Raw genomic sequence first — 17,908 nt, 5'->3', positions numbered from 1 at the left:
ACCTGCTCGTAAAAATAATAAAGGGGGCCTTCGACCCTTCACAGATGCTCAGTCAATGTGACTGTGGCATTGTTTTGGTCGGGCAACTTGCAGAATAAAACGACAGTTTTTTGTGATTTTTTGTGGGGGGCACCACCCTGAAGAGATCCGAAGTTCTGTTAGATGCGGCCGAAGATTAACCCATTCATGGGTAAGGGCCGCTGACCATGCGGCAGACTGACTGAGTGCTCAACGTGGTACGGTCCTACAAAATACAAATTATCATATCCTCCCCTGTTTCCATCTGTCCCAAGACTCGCCAAGAACTGAAAATTGGGAACCTCAATTAAGAATGTGTTTTTATACACGGCAGCGGCTACATTTTGAAAAAAACCACAAAAATAAATCTTTTGGTTACTGTAAAACACTAATAATTGTTATGGTGAGGAATGGCCTGGTTAACCAATGCTGCCTCCTCTCTTCTGTTCTTTGTTCTTTGTGCTTATTGGATTCTCTTCTCCTCTGCTTCTCTCTCTGGTCTGGAGGATATAGTTGAAGATGATTTCCTTCTCTTTTTCCTTCACCTTTAAACTACTTCCTTGTCTTCACTGTCCACATTGCATATAAATAATGGAGTGTGACCGGCATTCCCCTTCACTACTAACCAGCACTACTCTTCCCCTGCACTGCTCTTCACCCTTTTTCTCTTCGCCTTCATTTGGGCTGTTCTCCGCTGTTAGTCAGATTGGATATGTGTTCCCTCGATCCGATGTGATATAGTAAAATAAAAATTTTAATAAAAATTTTTAAATATTATATTTTATTAAAAAAATAGTAATTAATAATAATCATACTACATAATTTTTTTAAAAATAAACTATTTGATGATATAATATTTACAGAATTTAATTATTATTCAAATTTTATTTTGATAATATTTTTCTTGATATTATTATATAATCAGGAAGTTATGAAAACTATCAGATAAATAATGGAATTACAAATAATTTAAAGAAATAATAATTTTGATATTGTTATATAATCAAGAAGTTATGAAAATTATCAGATAAAATTCATATATAATAGAATTACAAATAATTTAAAGAAATAATAAAAAATATTTTATATAAAATATTATTTATTTTATGAAATAATAGTAGTAGTTAAGTTTATAATATTGAAATTAAAAATCATTAATATAAATATATATATTTTATTTTATAATTTTAATTTTAAAAATATTTTTTTATTTTATAATCTCAATTTCAAAAATATTTTTAACTAAATATATTAAATTATTTTTTATTTAATCTTAATTTTAATCATATTTTTAATCAAATAAATATAAATATTAAATAAATCTTAACTAAAAATATTTTTTATAAATTAATATTTTAATATAGTACTACTTTTTAGCATCAGAACCAGAGGCACGTCATAAAAGCATCCATGGCCCATCAAGCTAACACAAATAGAAGAATGTGTCGGTGTAAATTGCTTTTTAAAGAATTTTTTTTAAAGTATAATAAAATAATAATTTTTTAGATTTTTTTATTTTTAATATTAATATATCAAAATCATTAAAAAATATTAATTTAATATTTTTTCATATTAGAAATATACTCAAGTACATGTAAAAATACAACCATGCACATCAATTTGAGTAAAACTTCGTCGCTAGGATGCATAATTGAAAGCTTAAATTAATTCCACCTCCTGGCTCTTTGTGTATGGTATTATGCCCTAGAGAGCTTTTGCCTTTGGTTTGAACATGTTTATTCCAGTCGAAATCAATCAAATTAACAGTAACTGAGTTCTGGTTCCGATGAGTCCACTGTCTCAGATATTCCCAATTAGTTTTTGTTCTCGAAAAACAACCCTTTTCAAATTGAATATCAAGTGGCTATACAAATCATCCATGAGCTCTTTAAAACTCCATTTTTTAATGAACTAAATCAAGTTTAAGCTAATTATCTCAAATCTTGAAGGTGATATAATGGATAACGCACATATTGTCGAACTGAAACTGAATGCTTCGCTCCGCGTAGACCAGTAGAGATCACTTGGCCTGGCACAGAGATGCGTGTGAATATTTATATCTCTTGCATGCTACAGTATGTGTGTGTGCATGTATAGCAGAAGCATAGCAACTTTCAAAAACCGATGGTTATACCAGTCTAGGATCTCCATTGATCATCAGGTAGCAGAGCGATCACGAAGTCAACAGTTTTGGAATAGGTGGAGATGGGAGTTGAAATAGTTGTTGAGTCGCTAATGATTGAAGCAAATTTAATAACAAAAGGCCGAGCAAACACATGATACTGCGAACAGATTGAATAAATAAAGAACTGCACAACCACAAAAGTTTCACATCCAATCATTGCAGGCCCATGGTTCTGTTTGATCCGCTACGTTCTTAATTTTGAGGTCTGTTTTGTTCTTCTTTTGTAAATTAATGTTGAGTTTTGATAGATAAATAATAGCCATGTTGATCTTGAGGTGTAGATAAGGTGATTAAGGATATTTCTTTTCTTTTTCAGTTCTCTAATCTGAGCCTTCTATCCAACGTTAAGGAAAATTTAATATCACTCGGTAGACCAAAATAATATAAAAGATTTATTTCTGAAGTGACATACAAACAAAGATCTGGTCTTAATTAATATATAAATTGATATTTTAAAAATACCCCTACTTCTTGAAAAATAAATAAATTATAAATTTCGTTAAATAATTAACCATGTTTATATATATATATATATATTTTTAATTATTTTATATCAATTTAGTGCAAGGTGCTGATTGGCTGGATATCATGGGTGCAACAAAGTTTTTATTTAGAAATATTTGAAAGTATAATAGCAATTATTTTTTAAAGTATTTTTTATTTTAAAATGTATTAAAATAATATTTTTTATTTAAAAAAAATTATTTTTAACATCAACATATTAAAATGATCTGAAAATATTAAAAAAAAATTAATTTTTTTAAAAATATTTTTAAAATATAAAAATATATATAGATACTTAGAAAAAGTCATATGCTCCACATAAAAAAATCCCATTTACTGAGGTCTTTTTTTTTTAACTGTACAACGTGTTTCATTCAGGAATGGACTATTTTTTCTTTGTTTTTTTAATTTGATTTTTTTATCTTTGCCTCTTTTTTATTTTTTAATCTTATTTTTAATATTGAAATTTTAATTAGTTTTATCATATGATATTAAATTTATTATGATTGATTTTTATATTTTTTATGATGTAATAAAATATAAAAAAATAAATTTAATTTAATAAATTTCATAATTCAAGTTACAAGTTACCTTAGTTGAATATGTTTTTTTTTTGTTTTTCAAGATTTATCTTATAAACAAAATTATATAGAGCTAACTCTCATATAATTTAATTTAAAATTTAAATTAAATAAAAAGTTAGAGTAAAACAATTTTAAATTTAAATTATTATACCAAATTTAATAATAATGTGAAATATTTTTTCACAATTTAGATGTTATTTCTTAACGCTCAGTTTTTTTTAATCAAAGCTTCAGCAGAAACAATATACGTAAATAAACTAGTACCAGCTAATTAAATGAGTGTTTTTTTTCTTTAAAAAGGCTCTACCAAATTCAAGAAAGCCGTACTAAATAAACTCAGGCAGCAGTGCAAAATTAGACAAATTCACTTTACATGGCAGGAAAAAAAAAACCCAGTTAATTAGTGAGATCATTATTCTTGTACATTACTGTATTTTGAAGGACAATTATGATAATGGAAGACAATTGGCAAATCGGAGAGCATAATAATGACTGAGTAGAGAATTTGGATATGGTCAAGCAAACAGCACAGCAACTTATTCTTAATGGGAGGAGGTGACAAGAAATCCTTGGCTGTGAAGAGAAATGCATGTGGGATGCCATGTGAAGAGCATTGAATTTTTAAAAAACTCAAACTCCCCACTATTTTCCTCTTCTTTTTCTTTCTTTCTCTCTCTTTTCTACACTGCCTCCATAAGATCATGGAGAAACCAAACAAAATCCCATGTGAAGAATCATTGACCCTCAGAACAGTGGATATAGAGCTAAAATCCATATGTTGGAAATGGGTGGGGCAGGGAGGAATTGGTAACCATGTATTATTTTTGCATTTAATCGGGTTTTAAAATTTTTTAATTTTTTTTAATATATTGATATTAAAAATAATTTTTTTAAAAATATTATTTTATATATTTTCAAGTAAAAAATATTTAAAAAACAACCATAATATAAAATATTATCTTAATCCAGTGATACACACACAGACCCCTAACAATCGTTTCCACGAGGGGAAGTAGGAATAAATTAACCGATGGAACATTCTCAACATCAGTTTGATTAATCATAAATGGAAATGGCTACTGGAATTGAAGCACCCAATTTTATTTAAGTAGAATGGTGGTGATGTTTGGAAAGGTGGTTATAGTTATTTTTTTAATTTAGAAACATATCAAAATAATATAAAACATCAAAAATATATTAATCTTGAAATAAAAAAATAAAAAATTAAATATGTAAAAATATATAAGATAATCACCATTGTGGCCACTGGAAACATTGCCGGACATCTACTGGACAAGCCTTGCATGTCAGTACGCGCAGCAATGGCCTCACTCTATAACTTCGTCAATGCTTGAATTCAAATGCATTGGATGCTTGGGGCCAAGCAGCCCCACATGCCTGGCCATGGCTTGCCCGTGGCCTATTGCAATTCGCGACATGTATTCTATTCTTTCGTTAAGGACACGAAGCTTGACTGCATGCAGTTCCTGATTCACATGGGAGAAGACGATGTACGTATAATAATAGCCAATGCCTAAAGTGTTCAGTGCAAAAAAATGGATGTTTACTTTTAATTAATCGCAGCATGCACATAAACAATGTATCCAAAATTCTATGAAATAAAACATGATCTTGCTTAGCTTAAAAAAAAAAAGAGCTTGAGGTTGAAGGTTTTGTTTATACATGTCCCTTAAGGCCGCCCACGCACGCGCGCATATGTAAATAGAATCTAAGGTGAGGGGCATGAAGTAGCAGATATTTTCACAGAGAGATAGAGAGAGAGAGAGAGAGGCATGAAGTAGGAGCTACACATTTATCCCTTTGCATTATAATTATCGGATTTGAGTACATTATTCTTAATTTATTTAATTAAATATATGCATTGATTTTTTTTTACTTATAATCATGATTTTTTTATACAAAAAATATGTTAGAAAAACTTGTATATTTATTTTTTTATATAATAAAAATCCAATGTAGAAACTATCAGGTAACATTAAGAGTGATATTATTAAACCAATTGGCAATGGATAAGAGCATCTCCAATCCAAAATGCTATTTTGAAAAGTTAAATTGATAAAATAACATTTTGAATAGTATAAATATAGCTTATCTTACCATATCTATTCCAGTGAAAAAAAACCATTTGAAGAGCCATTTATATTGGAGTGAAAAAAGAAGTGTTTTATTATTTCTTAATATTGTTTAATGTTATTTTTTTTCACATGTCTACATTTAATTGGTCTATTTTTTTAGTGGTCCCACTTTATTGGTTTTGGCTCTTTAAAGAGATATGTAAAAATAGTATTTGTGAGAGAGAAAATATATTTTAGTATTTTATTTAGTTTCTCTATTGGAATATGCAAAATAAATAAAGAAAAATTAAAATATTAATTTTTTTATTTTTGACTTTTCATTTACCTTCTTCGTTGGATAAGCATTTTGACTAACATTTTGACCAGAGACGCGTTAACCCTAAATTTTTCAAAGGGCAAGAGTGCATAGGTATGATTGAGGTGAGGAAAAGATGGAGCCTAATCTGCGTTAATTAATCAAGTTAGGTGTCGATTGCAACCAAACAGGTCCTAATAAACAGGATACTAGGTGTTAGTTGAGACAAGAAGCCTAGCCTCTCCATGATTACCCTTGTTTGCATTAAACGAGCACCACTGCTTTGGGATTCGGAGAGAGCCCCGATGTAAACACTAATTTTTTATAATTAATTTTATTAAAAGCAGGCATCATCGATCAGTAACAAAATTTAATATAAAATTTCTCCAGTCTATCCTTCTTTCTAATTGGATTTTTATATATTGTAACTGGTTCTTTGCAATAATTGAACTAATCTAAGCCCTTGATCAGAGGGCTTCTTTTCGGATATAATATAAAAAAACTCTTCCTAGTGGTAATTAATCAGAGTATTAAATTTATCAATCAATACCCTCTTTTGACTTTTTTAGAATTTGATAACAATCGCCCTTTATTTTGTTGACTGCGAAATGTGCCTGCTTAAAAAACACAATCATTCGGAAGTTATATACTATTTATGTTAGTGCGTAAATTGAATTAAGAAATATTAACTTCAACAATATATATATATATACTCAAAATAAAATCTTATACATGCAAATTAACACGATGCCATGGTAAAACTCTATGCAAACAGATAAGTTGAGCGATAAACGATGAATTATACATTTCATAAATATTAAATAATTGGTTAAATATAAAAAGAACAATTGCACATTGATTGCTTATTCTGAAATGACGTATATGGATTACAAATTTACAATCTCATCCAAACAACATGAATCCGGCCTTTAGCAGATTGTCCTTGGGAATTATATATGATCACATCGAGGCAGAAAACACATAATGGTTGATTCGATATGGGAGTGATGACTAGTCAACATGGGTCAACCTATCGTTTTAAATTGTACAACTATCTTAGCTAATTCAGTATCAGCATCAATATAATTCCTTCGGGCTCGGTGCAAAGCCTTTGAAGAAAACCAAGATCTTCACAATGTATCCTCAACATTAGCCTCTGCATGCTGTAATTATATTTATTTATCTTATCCAATCAAATCAAAGACAGATTATTCCCATGCATCTTTAAAATTTCATTGTAGCAAAAACAACGCAACCTAGAATTATAAGGAGTAACTATGGTAGAGGTGCAGTTAATTTCTTGTTATTAAATCAACACATGACAATATTCATCAAATCACTGATTAACCATATATATATATATAGTTTCCTTTTTATCATAAGAAAAGAGATTCAAACCCTGATTAACTATATATATATATAGTTTCCTTTTTATCATAAGAAAAGAGATTCAAACCCTGATTAACTATATATATATATAGTTTCCTTTTTATCATAAGAAAAGAGATTCAAACCCGGAATCTGTTAGAAAAGAAGAGGAATAGTAGTGTCAATTAAGTTATAAACTCATTGATATATAAAAAGATTAATAATTTTATATATTTAACAAAAAAATCCTAATTTAACAGTCTCAATTTCTTTTTTAAGTATAATTTTCCATACAGCTACTAAATTCCCCTAATATATATATATAATCAGCCATTTATGGTTATAAAATTGAGAAGGCTAGTGCCAAATTGTAGTCAAAATGAATGAGAATATAAACTACATGCAGTGGTTGGAGGTGAAAGCAACTTGGTAGCATGGGCAGACAGAAAGTAACCCTAAACCAACCGCAGAATTAAGAAGATGGAAAATACTAGAAAAACCCGTAATAATTTAAAGCTTCTGTTCCGATTATGCTAAGACAAGGTCAGTCTCACGTCACCTAGTTTTAAAGGAAAAATAGAGACACTACGATATAACACCACTCCTAATTAATCTAAAAAATAAAAAATACAATATTTATATATATTTTTGAACTAAAAAATATTTTAAAAAATAACTATTATTACATTTTTTTAAAAAAAATCAGAACAAAATTGCTTAGTATCGAGCGGCAGGAATTAGCATAAAAAATTGAACTAACTCGTGAATTATGGATGTGAACAAAACGGCAAAATGCTAAACGAATTATGCAATAATTTGCATGGAATGATGTGATGTTGGCTAAAATTGCAATAAATTACAAGCTCACACACAAACACATGTGTGTAATTCATAACCGCTTAAAGTTAATAGGGACTTAAGTAAAACGAGTTCTTTCAAGATATTAAAGAAATATAATTTTTTTATATAAAGGAAACGATTTTCATTTTATATATAAGACATGATTAACAAACATATATATATATATATATATATATATATATATATATATATATGCGTGTGTGTGAAACTTTGACTATAATCACATGAACCTACCTTCCACATTGAAAACAAGTCTGAACTAATAGTCGTGGCAAAAAGTTAAAATTATTGCAAGACAAGATAGAGGTCGATATCCATACCCAGATCGTCAATTCCCCTGTTTGGTCACATTCAACTGTCCAGAACCACAGAACTACTCTTTTCCAGCATTTATGTCCAGTATATTAATAGGATTGATCCACTCATGCAGCAAATCTAAATTATTGTTATAAATCTTTTGCATACAAAATTTAGACTTCACAGCACTTTACCTCTTTAACTTCTCCTAACCCGTTGTCCCTATAAAGAAATTTCCTAACCCATTTTCTTGGCAACAGCATGAATATATTCACAAGAGATTCACTAGCTAGTGTAAGTTAATTAACTTATCAAGCAAAATACATTATAATTTCTATAATTATTAATTTAAATATATTACTGACCAGGTCGAGAAAAAACATCCACTGAAAATATGCTTATTACAGAGAAATTGAGACTCTTGTAAAAAAAAAAAAAAACCTGTAAAATAAAGAAAAGTCTCTTGAAATGATAGAGTACCTATACTCAAGTTAGCACGGATAATGAAAGAAAGAACTTCGTAAGATTGTTTTGTATGTGTTTTAAGAGCAAAATTTAAAAAAGATAAAAAAGTGAAAAAAGTCTAGAGAGAGAGAGTATGGACCTTATCTTAGGACTTAAAACCCTTTTATATTACCTTGAATTCACATGAGTTTGTCGCCAAAAAGGTGCAAAATAGTAATTTTTGCATAATATATGTAGTTTTGGATCCATTAAAGATTAATAATATCTTTTCTAAATGAAACTATCGTAAAGATGATCTTCAAGATATGAATTTTGCACTTTGTGAAAAGTGGTCATATAGTCGGTTTAAATGATGACACTGGACATACGACGACATTAACAACATATATTATTAGTTAATGAAAGAATTTCTTACTTGTATGTTGTTGACGGAGCACGATTTATATCAGTATTATTAAATATTTGATAGAAAGATAATTGCTTCTAGAACAAGCCTACAGTTATGACTTCAATATCTAGTATCTTGTGGTTTCGCGTGGCACAGCTAACAGGACTGAGGCGTTGGGTGAGTACCCAATAGTACCACCCAAGTCTAACTCCAAGAGGTGTGCCTGGTCCCTTGGGTTCTAATTTCTTTTTAAATTTTGATTATTTTTTTCTATTAATGCATATAAAAAAATGGTTTCTTTTATTAATACATGTATAAGTAATATTATCCCTCATCATCATGTCTAAAGGATATCTCCTCTTATTAATGCATATATAAAATTTTTTTATCTCTTATTAATGTTATAAGATGCTAAAAAAAAAAAGTTCATAAATTATAAATATTTCTTGAACTAGTAAGATAAAAACTTCAAGATTTTATATTAAAAAACGTATTCATATTCAACATAAAAACAACCTTTTTCTTGGAATTTAATATTTTTTAGTATATTTTTTTCTATAATATTACTGATCTTAATTATCATATGAGGGTTCTCAAAAGAATTTTTTAAAAATATTTAAAGATATTTATCAAGAATTATTTTTTGAAAAAATAATTTTTTTTAAATGAACATTTGACAATCATAAAAAAAAACCTTATTCCTAAGCATATATAAGATTCTGAGACATCATTATCAGTTGTTCATTGAAATGGGATGTATTATTCATCCATCAAAGCATACCAAATCCTTTTAGATAGTCACGGTTTACGTCCAGGAGCATAACATTCGAGGAGGGACGCATGACTGATATTTGGAGGAGAGATGCACAACCGGTCCTGGATTTTGTTGAGGGTGCTGATGCGTTTTGCTGCTAAGCCTAAAGTTTATGTCTCATCACTAAGTTTACAAGCTAATAAGAAATCATTACAATGCATCAAGTAAAAATCATTTCATGGTTCATAATCAATTAAAAATTCCTGGCATGACAATAAAGAAAGGCTCGGGACGCAGGTCATCCCATGCCCTGCTAACCAGTAAATGTAAATGGCCGTCAGTGATCACATTTGTGGTTTGCTGAGGTCAGTATTATATTTTCTTCTTCGAGGATATCGTGACACCTTCTTCCTCTTTTATCTGCTATCCTTAAGTTTAAATAATAATATTACAAGATAATAAAAAACACTTTTATAACGAGAAACTAGAAAGTAGACAGCACTGTATATTTGTGAGTGTTGTTACAGTTCTCTCGGAGCGCAAACAAGCACACATTATCAACGATCCTTTGTTTTTTTTTACAGATAACCATAGCAAATTCATATCCATTGGATCCATCATTGGCTGTTGAACCACCCCAAGGCCGGTTAGTCAATAAAGTGTGATAGTGATGTTGACTTTATAGTAAATTTTGGTACAATCAAACGGTATTCATTGAATCAGAATGCTAGAATATTATCAGGTTATTATTGTTTTTTAAAGAAATTTTTTGTTTAGAATGATATTTTTTTTAAAAAAATTATTTTTAATATAGCATACTAAAATATTTTAATAGCATAAAAAATAATTAAATGTAACAAACATTCATTAAACACGATCCCAAACGGGGATAAGAAAAGAAACATGCCCCTGTGTACCGACAACAGAGAAAATTAACAACCCTGAGCCCAGAGGGCAAGCTAAGGCCTAGCCTAAAAAGTTCCGAGCCAGAGACAGACAAGTCATGTAAAGCCACTAGCCAAGACAAGCCCTATTCATAACACCAACCGAACGTAACTGTCAATCAAATAAAAGAAAAACTACTACAAGTGTCAGAACTTATAATTACGAACAAAATGACAAAGGGCTCAAAAGAAATGGTTTTATTGAAGTCCTCTGAATTTAGATTTAAATTCTAGGAAGGGCAACTCTTGAGGCCCCCTCCGACCACCTTGTCTCGATTGTCACTGCTCCATGTCCCTTATAACATGGAGGAAATTATGGCAGCTTTCCCTTCTCTAAGCCCTCTCTCTTCCAAACCAACCATAAAAGCTCTCACATAACACCAAACAACACACACTGAGTTCTTGTGCCAAAGAAACCCCGTCAATCACAAAGAAATTAAGAAAAGAAACCGCCTTCTGTTTTATCATTTCAGTCATATCAAAGCACGTGTAATTATATACCGTACTTTTGCCGCCATCACTTTACTTGAAACGAGTTCTGTTTCTCATTCATAAACCTCTTCAAGCAGGGAAAAAGACAGGGATATGGAGATTGAATCAGTCCAGTGTGAGTGTTGTGAACTGAAAGAGGATTGCACCCAAGAATATATTAGTGAAGTGAAGGCCAAATTTGATGGCAAGTGGCTATGTGGATTGTGCTCAGAAGCTGTTAGAGATGAAGTTAGCAGGGGTAAAACGCAATCTGGAATGGAAGAAGCTGTGAGAGCTCACATGTCATTTTGTGGTAAATTCAATGCGAATCCAGCAGTTAGAGTTGCTGATGGTATGAGGCAGATGCTGAGAAGACGGTCAGGAGGCTTGTCTTCATCAAAATCTTCTTCCAAGAAGTATTCAAGGTCGGCACCCACAAAACTGTACCAATTGAACAAAAAATAAATAAAATTAAGGAGAGGACTCTTCCTCGCAGAAATAATAGTGATAGCTACTCTTTCGAGGCTTCTTCCTAGTTTTACTGTTCGCTTGATCTTTGGTATGCTTTTCATCACTTTTTCTTCGCTAAGGAGTAAGGAGGCAGAAATTTTGAAGGGAAAACCCGAAGTTCATATTAATTGATCAAGCGGTATCTATGAAAGAAGCCCTCTTTTCCTTTCTCAACTCTGAGTCAACACTAGTTCTAAGAACTGAGTTGAGAGGTTTTCTTTCCTTTGGCTTATATCATTATTACCCCTCACCCCCCAAGCCATCCAAGAAACAAATTAACCATTGCCAGGCAGGTAGTCATGCCTGAAAAGCTTGAGATTTCTTCTGTTCATCCTTTAAATTAACTCAAAAAAAAAAATTGTAACATTTTAAATTCATTTAGTGATACCATCGTTATTTTATGTCGTGCGGTCGGCTCATGTGAACTCAAATAAATAAATAAGTAAATAACAGTAACTGAAATGGTACACACAAATAGCCCTTTGGTTTCTTGATGCCACGGGTATTTTTTTCCCATCTGGCTCCTGAAAACCAACCATGAAGAAATCTTATATTTTTTTAAACAGAAGTACGAGTCAACTGCCCAATACATGTTTAAGAGGAGGTTAAAAGAAATGGTGACACGCTAATTATAATTATTCACAATACTTAAGACTAACCATTTAGGCGGTGGTAAAGACTTGGGATTAAGGGGTTTGCTCCCTCTGGTTTTAAGTTTAAAAATTCGAGTCCTTGCTCATATGATGACTACTAGAAGCTTGCTGGTCCGAACACCCAAATTAATTAAAAAAAAAAGGCACGTACTCGTTCGACATCATGCTTATATTATAAATGGGCTCCAATTATTTAAGCTACGGTATAATTTCTTCCACAATAACTGGCGATTGACACAGTAATTCTATAAAAAATTTCCGACATGTTCAATGCTCCGGATTGACATAGCAGTTCAAATTAGCCGGTTGATGGATCAAATTATGATCATCGGATTTGCTAATGCGCCATCTAATTTGCTCCAAAATTGGGCTTTGATATTTTGGTTAATTAAGCGTAACTAGTTCTCGTGATTAAGACAGCTTTCTTTGTCCGATGCCAACCCCAGGGCAAGGCGAGGGAAATGAGGGGATTAAAGTAGTAGGTCCCCACATAGTCAAACAGACACTCATGCATTACGTGTACCATCAATGTTTCACATGTCCACTAAAGGTGCGTGCCCCGGAAATCTTCGACTCCTACAGTCCAAGATCATCTCACTAATTATCAGTTCACTTGTGCGTTTGATTTTATTGCAGTTTCTTGTGACTGTAGTTATAAAAATAAATGGTTAATTAAAATTATTTATTTAAATATATTTTAATTAATTTTATAAATTTTAAAATTAATAATTATATAAATTTTAAGTAATTTTAAAGTTTGTAAAACTCGAATTAATAGCCCTTGAAAAGCAAAATTTATATATTTGTGATATTATAGTAGTTTTTTGTGATTGTAGTTTTAAAAAAATATGTTTAGTTAAAATGGTTTTGTAATGGATTTTTATTTGAAAATAAATTATTATTTTATTTTCTATAAAATCAGAGTTGGAGGCACGGCTATACAATTTAATTAACCAAACAAATTTTTTAAAGGGCAAAAGGAGCATCCTCGAGTGGAGGTAAGACCATTTACATATCACTCAATCAATCATTTTCCATGTGATTAGGTATTATGATTCCACTCTAAGAATAAGTCAAACATCTCGGTCGATTGAAACTGGCATTGCGTTCAATCTATAACTGGTGTCTGTTTTGCATTAACCCGCACCGCACCGCACCCTGCATTTTGGTTTTGTAATGGCTTCAAATCTCGAATTGGATTCCAGAACTTATACGAGGCAGTGCCGAAAAAGATTGCTTCGTTTCCGTAAGGAGCACCATTAATTATCAGACGTGAGATAGGTGCCTGATTCCCCAGGGAATAAGAACATTTGACATTATTTTTGTTCCTGTCTACATTGCAGACAAATGTACATCGGCTCGTCAATACATATATCTTTGTAAGATTCCAGGACAGGGAAAGAAATGGAAAATGGTGCAGCTGTCGATCGAATACTCAGAGTGTGTTCTGGTACCTTAAGAAAGGTTGACCTCTGATCAAACCCCATGCGGTCTTCATTTCTACCAGCATAAAGCAGATGCAGATAACTTTAAAAGACGCACCTCCTTTTTTTCCAGAGAGGGTGTTGGAATTAGCGTTATCAAGATCGAAGTGCGGCAGGGTTCTGATTTATTTGTTCATCAATTTAAATTGGGAATTATTCGGTGAACAACTGATTCACACAGAAGAAGAATTAACCAGCGTGTGTTTCCCTTTCCTTTTCCTTTTTTAGGATAATTAGTGGATTTATTAAATTTTGGAGAATATTTCTTAATTGATTTCTTAAGATAACTCTATAGGTCATATGATGTTAGTGTGTTTAGACCAAAACTGGATTGAATATGTAGTAAAGATATTTTAGTTGAATATTAAGTATTTTGATAGAGTTCCTAATTTGATATAAAATTCTGAATTTGTATTTATTTGTGCTGAAATTTAATCTCGAATCATTTTTATATTAAAAAGTGTGTCGTGGGACAAAGATAATCAGTTGAATTAAATGCCTCGGTTAATTTTATATTTTTATATGTAAGTTATAGATTTACTTATACGAGTAATGAAATCTAACCTCGAATAATTATTTATACAGTGATAAGTGTGATGTTAATCTCACTTCCAAGATGTCACGGATCTAAATCATTTGTAAATATTGGAAGATGTTTGCTACGAGGTAAAGCATTGCAAGGGTCATAATTAAAGTAGTTTACTGCACAAAGCGAGGAGGGAAATTTAATAATAATCTAAATATTAAGAATATGAGTAAAGATGTGATAATAGTTATTTTTTAAATTATTTTTTATTTAAAAATATATTTAAATAATATATTATTTATTTTAAAAATTATTTTTAATGCTAATATATATATTTTTTATTTTAAAAATTATTTTTAACGCTAATATATATCAAAACAATTTAAAAATATTAAAAATTATTTTTCAAAAATCATAAAACATGAAATCCAGTGCAACTTCAAACCGCTCCTAATTCCTAAATGATTAGAATTGGGAAACAAACTTTAACCGATATTAATATATATGAGAGTATAATTGTAGCTGTTTTTAAAATATTTGTTATTTAAAAATATATTAAAATAATTTTTAAAATTAGTGGATCAAAATGATCTAAAAATACTAAAAATAATATTAATTTAAAGTAAAAAAATTAAAAAAATTAAATTTTTAAAAAATATTTTTGAAATATACAAATAAATAAGGATGAAAGAAAAGAGGATGGAGGGTAAAAATTTGAAGGTAGAAAAAACTTATAGTAACAATAACCCTTTTCTTTTTCTTTGTTTTCTTTATTCCTTAAGAGTTTAGACGAAGGGAGAAGGAAAGGGAAGAAAATTGCGAAGAAAACAAAAGATAATGGGGCTATTTCAGTCATTTTGTAGAGCTTAAGCGTGCACGTAAAATCGCCATTACATGACCGTTGTATTCAAATTTCAAACAGTCTCCTAATCGCCTCCTCGCTTAAAATTCTCTTCTTGACCAAACAAGCAGAAACAATTAATTCAGCCATGAAAGCATACAGCACGATAACATCACTGTTCTCCATGAAATCAAGCGCCACCAACACTAACAACACGGCCATGGAAGAAAGAGATAGCTGTTACTTCCCTGGTTGCAGAAAAGGTGCCACTTGCAACTGTGATATTTGCTTAGTTAGCATCAATGCTACCCTTGATCTCATGCCAGTCAGCATTCAAAAGTCCTCTCTCACCAAGCTTTCTTCTTCACGCGCCAACATGGAATGCACTCCCCTTTCTTTTGATACTTCAGTTATCTCAACACCGAGATCAAGTTCTTGTCCTAAAATGGACTCTCCGACACTCAAATCAACAGCAAGATTGACTCTGAATCAAAAGAAAGAAAAGAAGAAAGAACCGCGGCCTTTTGGTTTTTGGGGTGTTTTTTTTAGCCTGGTTTGGGGATTAAGCTTGCTTTATGGTGTGGAAAATGGGTTTTCTTGGTGGGTTTGTAGGTTTTTAAAGCCTTCGTTTTCACCTGATATGATTAGAAGTATTGGTGAGAGATACAGGGTTGTACAAGATTTGAATCGGAGGCTAAGATTTTTGCAGAGTGATTTGAAAGATTTTGTTGCCGATGGGAAGGTTTCAAATTGCAGCTTTATGAATTCGATATGGGAAATCAACAAGGTTTCATTTGCCTAAACTCTTATTAAAAAATTTCGCTCAAGGATTCGTGAGGTATTTTTCAACGCAATAATATCATGAATAAGTATGAACTGCAGGATGGGCTGCTTTTGAATTCACGGTGCGTCTTGTACAAGTCAGCAGTGGAAGAGGTGAGCGTATGGGGCTGGCCTTTGCAAACTGGAGGATTGCTCAAAACAGAATTTTCTTCCCGATCATTTACTGTGTTGTCAGGCAGAGTTACCGAGGTAAACCCAAAATCCTGTTGCATGTGCATCTTCTCTAATTAGTAGCAGTTTATGACAACTAAAATAGTAGATGGTTTGCCTGTGTCAATCAAATTCATGATATATATTTTTTTGTGTTTAAAAGTGGTCTGAGGGGAAGATTGGCTACTCAATTCGAAAAGCCAACACTTCTTGGTTTCACAGAAATTGGGCTGCCTCTGTTGTCCAATTAGATCCCAATACATGGATTCTGGAGTATGAGAGTAGGTTGATGTTGGATAACTCAATGCTGTTTTCATCAGTAGCAGGGGTCCTCAAATACAGAATGTCACGAGCTCTGAAAAGTATGAATCCGGGATTCTGGTTGTTCTCTGATTTTGAGCGACAATACAGTGTCTTTACAGTAAAAGACCGTGTCAAGATCATCCCAACTTAGAGAGAATATATTGATAGAAGACGCGGTGCCTTAATTCCTCCAGCACGGTTCCAGTTCTCATTGCTTGTGAGAAGAAATAAAAAAAACCTAAGGGTATCAAGAGGACCATTTCCCTTCATTTCAACTTCCTTGTCATGTTTTTGCTTGAATCTTAATTTCATTTTCTAAGGCGTAGTGATGTTTGGATATTCTAAGACGACAAGAATTTCAATTTCTAATATTCTAAATTGGAATTGTACACGCTGAACTGATACTACATGACCAGTGTTTCTAATTTTTCTTGCTGAGAAGGTAATCTCCAATTGATATTGGATTTTACCTTTTTTTCACAAAGGTCTAATTGATTTTTACCTTTTCTTTTCCGAGGTTGAGCAAGTTCTTATCCTCCTGTATTCACAGGAACAAGGTGTATGAACAAGCACCACAGGATCTTCAACTGTTCAGTTCCAAATTTGTAAACTATCTCCATTAGGAACAATTTCTATACAGATAGGTGAAAACAAAATCACCAATAGTCATTAGACTCATTACAAGAGCACACGCCAGCTTTGTAAAGGTGTAAAGGTGAAATCGAGTCCTGTCTCTAACAATATTCTCCATCCCATAAACCTTCGAAACCAACTTTATAAAGGTATATGCAGTCCTCACAAACACTTGAGATTCTTAACTATTCGGATGCATGACCCTTTTCCCTCACTCATCAGCCCACTAAGAGATCTAGAATACCCAGACGAGCACTGGCGGAAATTGCACTCAATATAGTAACTTGATCAGGTTTGATTCCCAAAACTTGCATTTGACTAAATAAATTAAGAGCTTCCTGAGGCTTATCACACTCAGCATAACCAAGTCTGTTAAAAACCAAGTCCTTTTCATACATATGGTAACAAACAAAGCGAGCATCTTCGACTCTCCCAACTCTCGAATACCCAGAAACCATGGCTGATAAAACAACCAAGTTCTTTGACGAGATCTTAGTAAATAATTCTTCAGCAATATCCAAACAGCCACTGCTTGCATACATGGTAACCAGCGCGCTCTGTTAATAAGTATCAAGCACAATATTATTTCCAATAATGAAATCATCTATTGCTTTTTCACAACTTAAATTTCGGGCTTGACCAGAAGCCAATATTGTGGTTGACAGAACCTTTTCACCCGGCTTCAAATTGGAATTCCTCATCTCTTCAAAAACCTGCAACACATCAACTTTGATA

The 17,908-nt window shown here is 31.7% G+C and overlaps 3 protein-coding genes across 4 annotated transcripts; 2 read left to right on the top strand and 1 right to left on the bottom strand.

Annotated features, from left to right (window-relative positions):
- The first annotated feature begins 10,929 nt into the window (after positions 1–10,929).
- On the top strand, positions 10,930–11,914 carry LOC105127216 (uncharacterized). Its single transcript, XM_011028423.1, has one exon. It carries the CDS (start codon positions 11,345–11,347, stop codon positions 11,693–11,695), a length of 351 nt encoding a protein of 116 aa, XP_011026725.1. The 5' UTR covers positions 10,930–11,344; the 3' UTR covers positions 11,696–11,914.
- Positions 11,915–15,302: 3,388 nt separating this feature from the next.
- Positions 15,303–17,179, top strand: LOC105127201 (uncharacterized). 2 transcript variants are annotated; one of them, XR_842587.1, is made up of 4 exons: positions 15,303–16,031; positions 16,127–16,276; positions 16,401–16,784; positions 17,091–17,179. XR_842587.1 is itself a non-coding variant. In XM_011028394.1 (3 exons), exons 1-3 carry the CDS (start codon positions 15,393–15,395, stop codon positions 16,689–16,691), a joined length of 1,080 nt encoding a protein of 359 aa, XP_011026696.1. In that variant the 5' UTR covers positions 15,303–15,392; the 3' UTR covers positions 16,692–17,054. The 2 variants fall into 2 exon arrangements, 1 of the variants encoding a protein (XP_011026696.1); XM_011028394.1 differs by lacking the exon at positions 17,091–17,179 and having other exon boundaries at positions 16,401–17,054.
- Positions 17,118–17,893, bottom strand: LOC105127209 (pentatricopeptide repeat-containing protein At4g14820-like). The gene is made up of 2 exons (XM_011028411.1): positions 17,842–17,893; positions 17,118–17,730 (listed from the first exon to the last, which is right to left on the bottom strand). The coding sequence occupies exons 1-2, from the start codon at positions 17,872–17,874 to the stop codon at positions 17,392–17,394; spliced, it is 372 nt and encodes a 123-aa protein (XP_011026713.1). The 5' UTR covers positions 17,875–17,893; the 3' UTR covers positions 17,118–17,391.
- Positions 17,894–17,908: the final 15 nt, after the last annotated feature.

Source organism: Populus euphratica, unplaced genomic scaffold (assembly GCF_000495115.2).
Source record: "Populus euphratica unplaced genomic scaffold, PopEup_1.0 scaffold1.1, whole genome shotgun sequence".
Classification (NCBI taxonomy): domain Eukaryota; kingdom Viridiplantae; phylum Streptophyta; class Magnoliopsida; order Malpighiales; family Salicaceae; genus Populus; species Populus euphratica.
The sequence above is the reverse complement of the archived record's forward strand: the minus strand, read 5'-3'. Positions and strand labels throughout refer to the sequence as shown.

What these genes read in the sequence shown, in the direction of transcription:
- LOC105127216 (XM_011028423.1), top strand. Translation starts at nt 11,345, where the DNA reads ATGGAGATTGAATCAGTCCAGTGTGAGTGTTGTGAACTGAAAGAGGAT.
- LOC105127201 (XM_011028394.1), top strand. Translation starts at nt 15,393, where the DNA reads ATGAAAGCATACAGCACGATAACATCACTGTTCTCCATGAAATCAAGC. An exon ending in CGATATGGGAAATCAACAAG is followed by an intron (nt 16,032 to 16,126) that starts GTTTCATTTGCC and finishes TATGAACTGCAG; the next exon opens with GATGGGCTGCTTTTGAATTC. An exon ending in TGTCAGGCAGAGTTACCGAG is followed by an intron (nt 16,277 to 16,400) that starts GTAAACCCAAAA and finishes TGTGTTTAAAAG; the next exon opens with TGGTCTGAGGGGAAGATTGG.
- LOC105127209 (XM_011028411.1), bottom strand. Translation starts at nt 17,874, where the DNA reads ATGAGGAATTCCAATTTGAAGCCGGGTGAAAAG. An exon ending in ATTTGAAGCCGGGTGAAAAG is followed by an intron (nt 17,731 to 17,841) that starts GTTCTGTCAACC and finishes ACTTATTAACAG; the next exon opens with AGCGCGCTGGTTACCATGTA.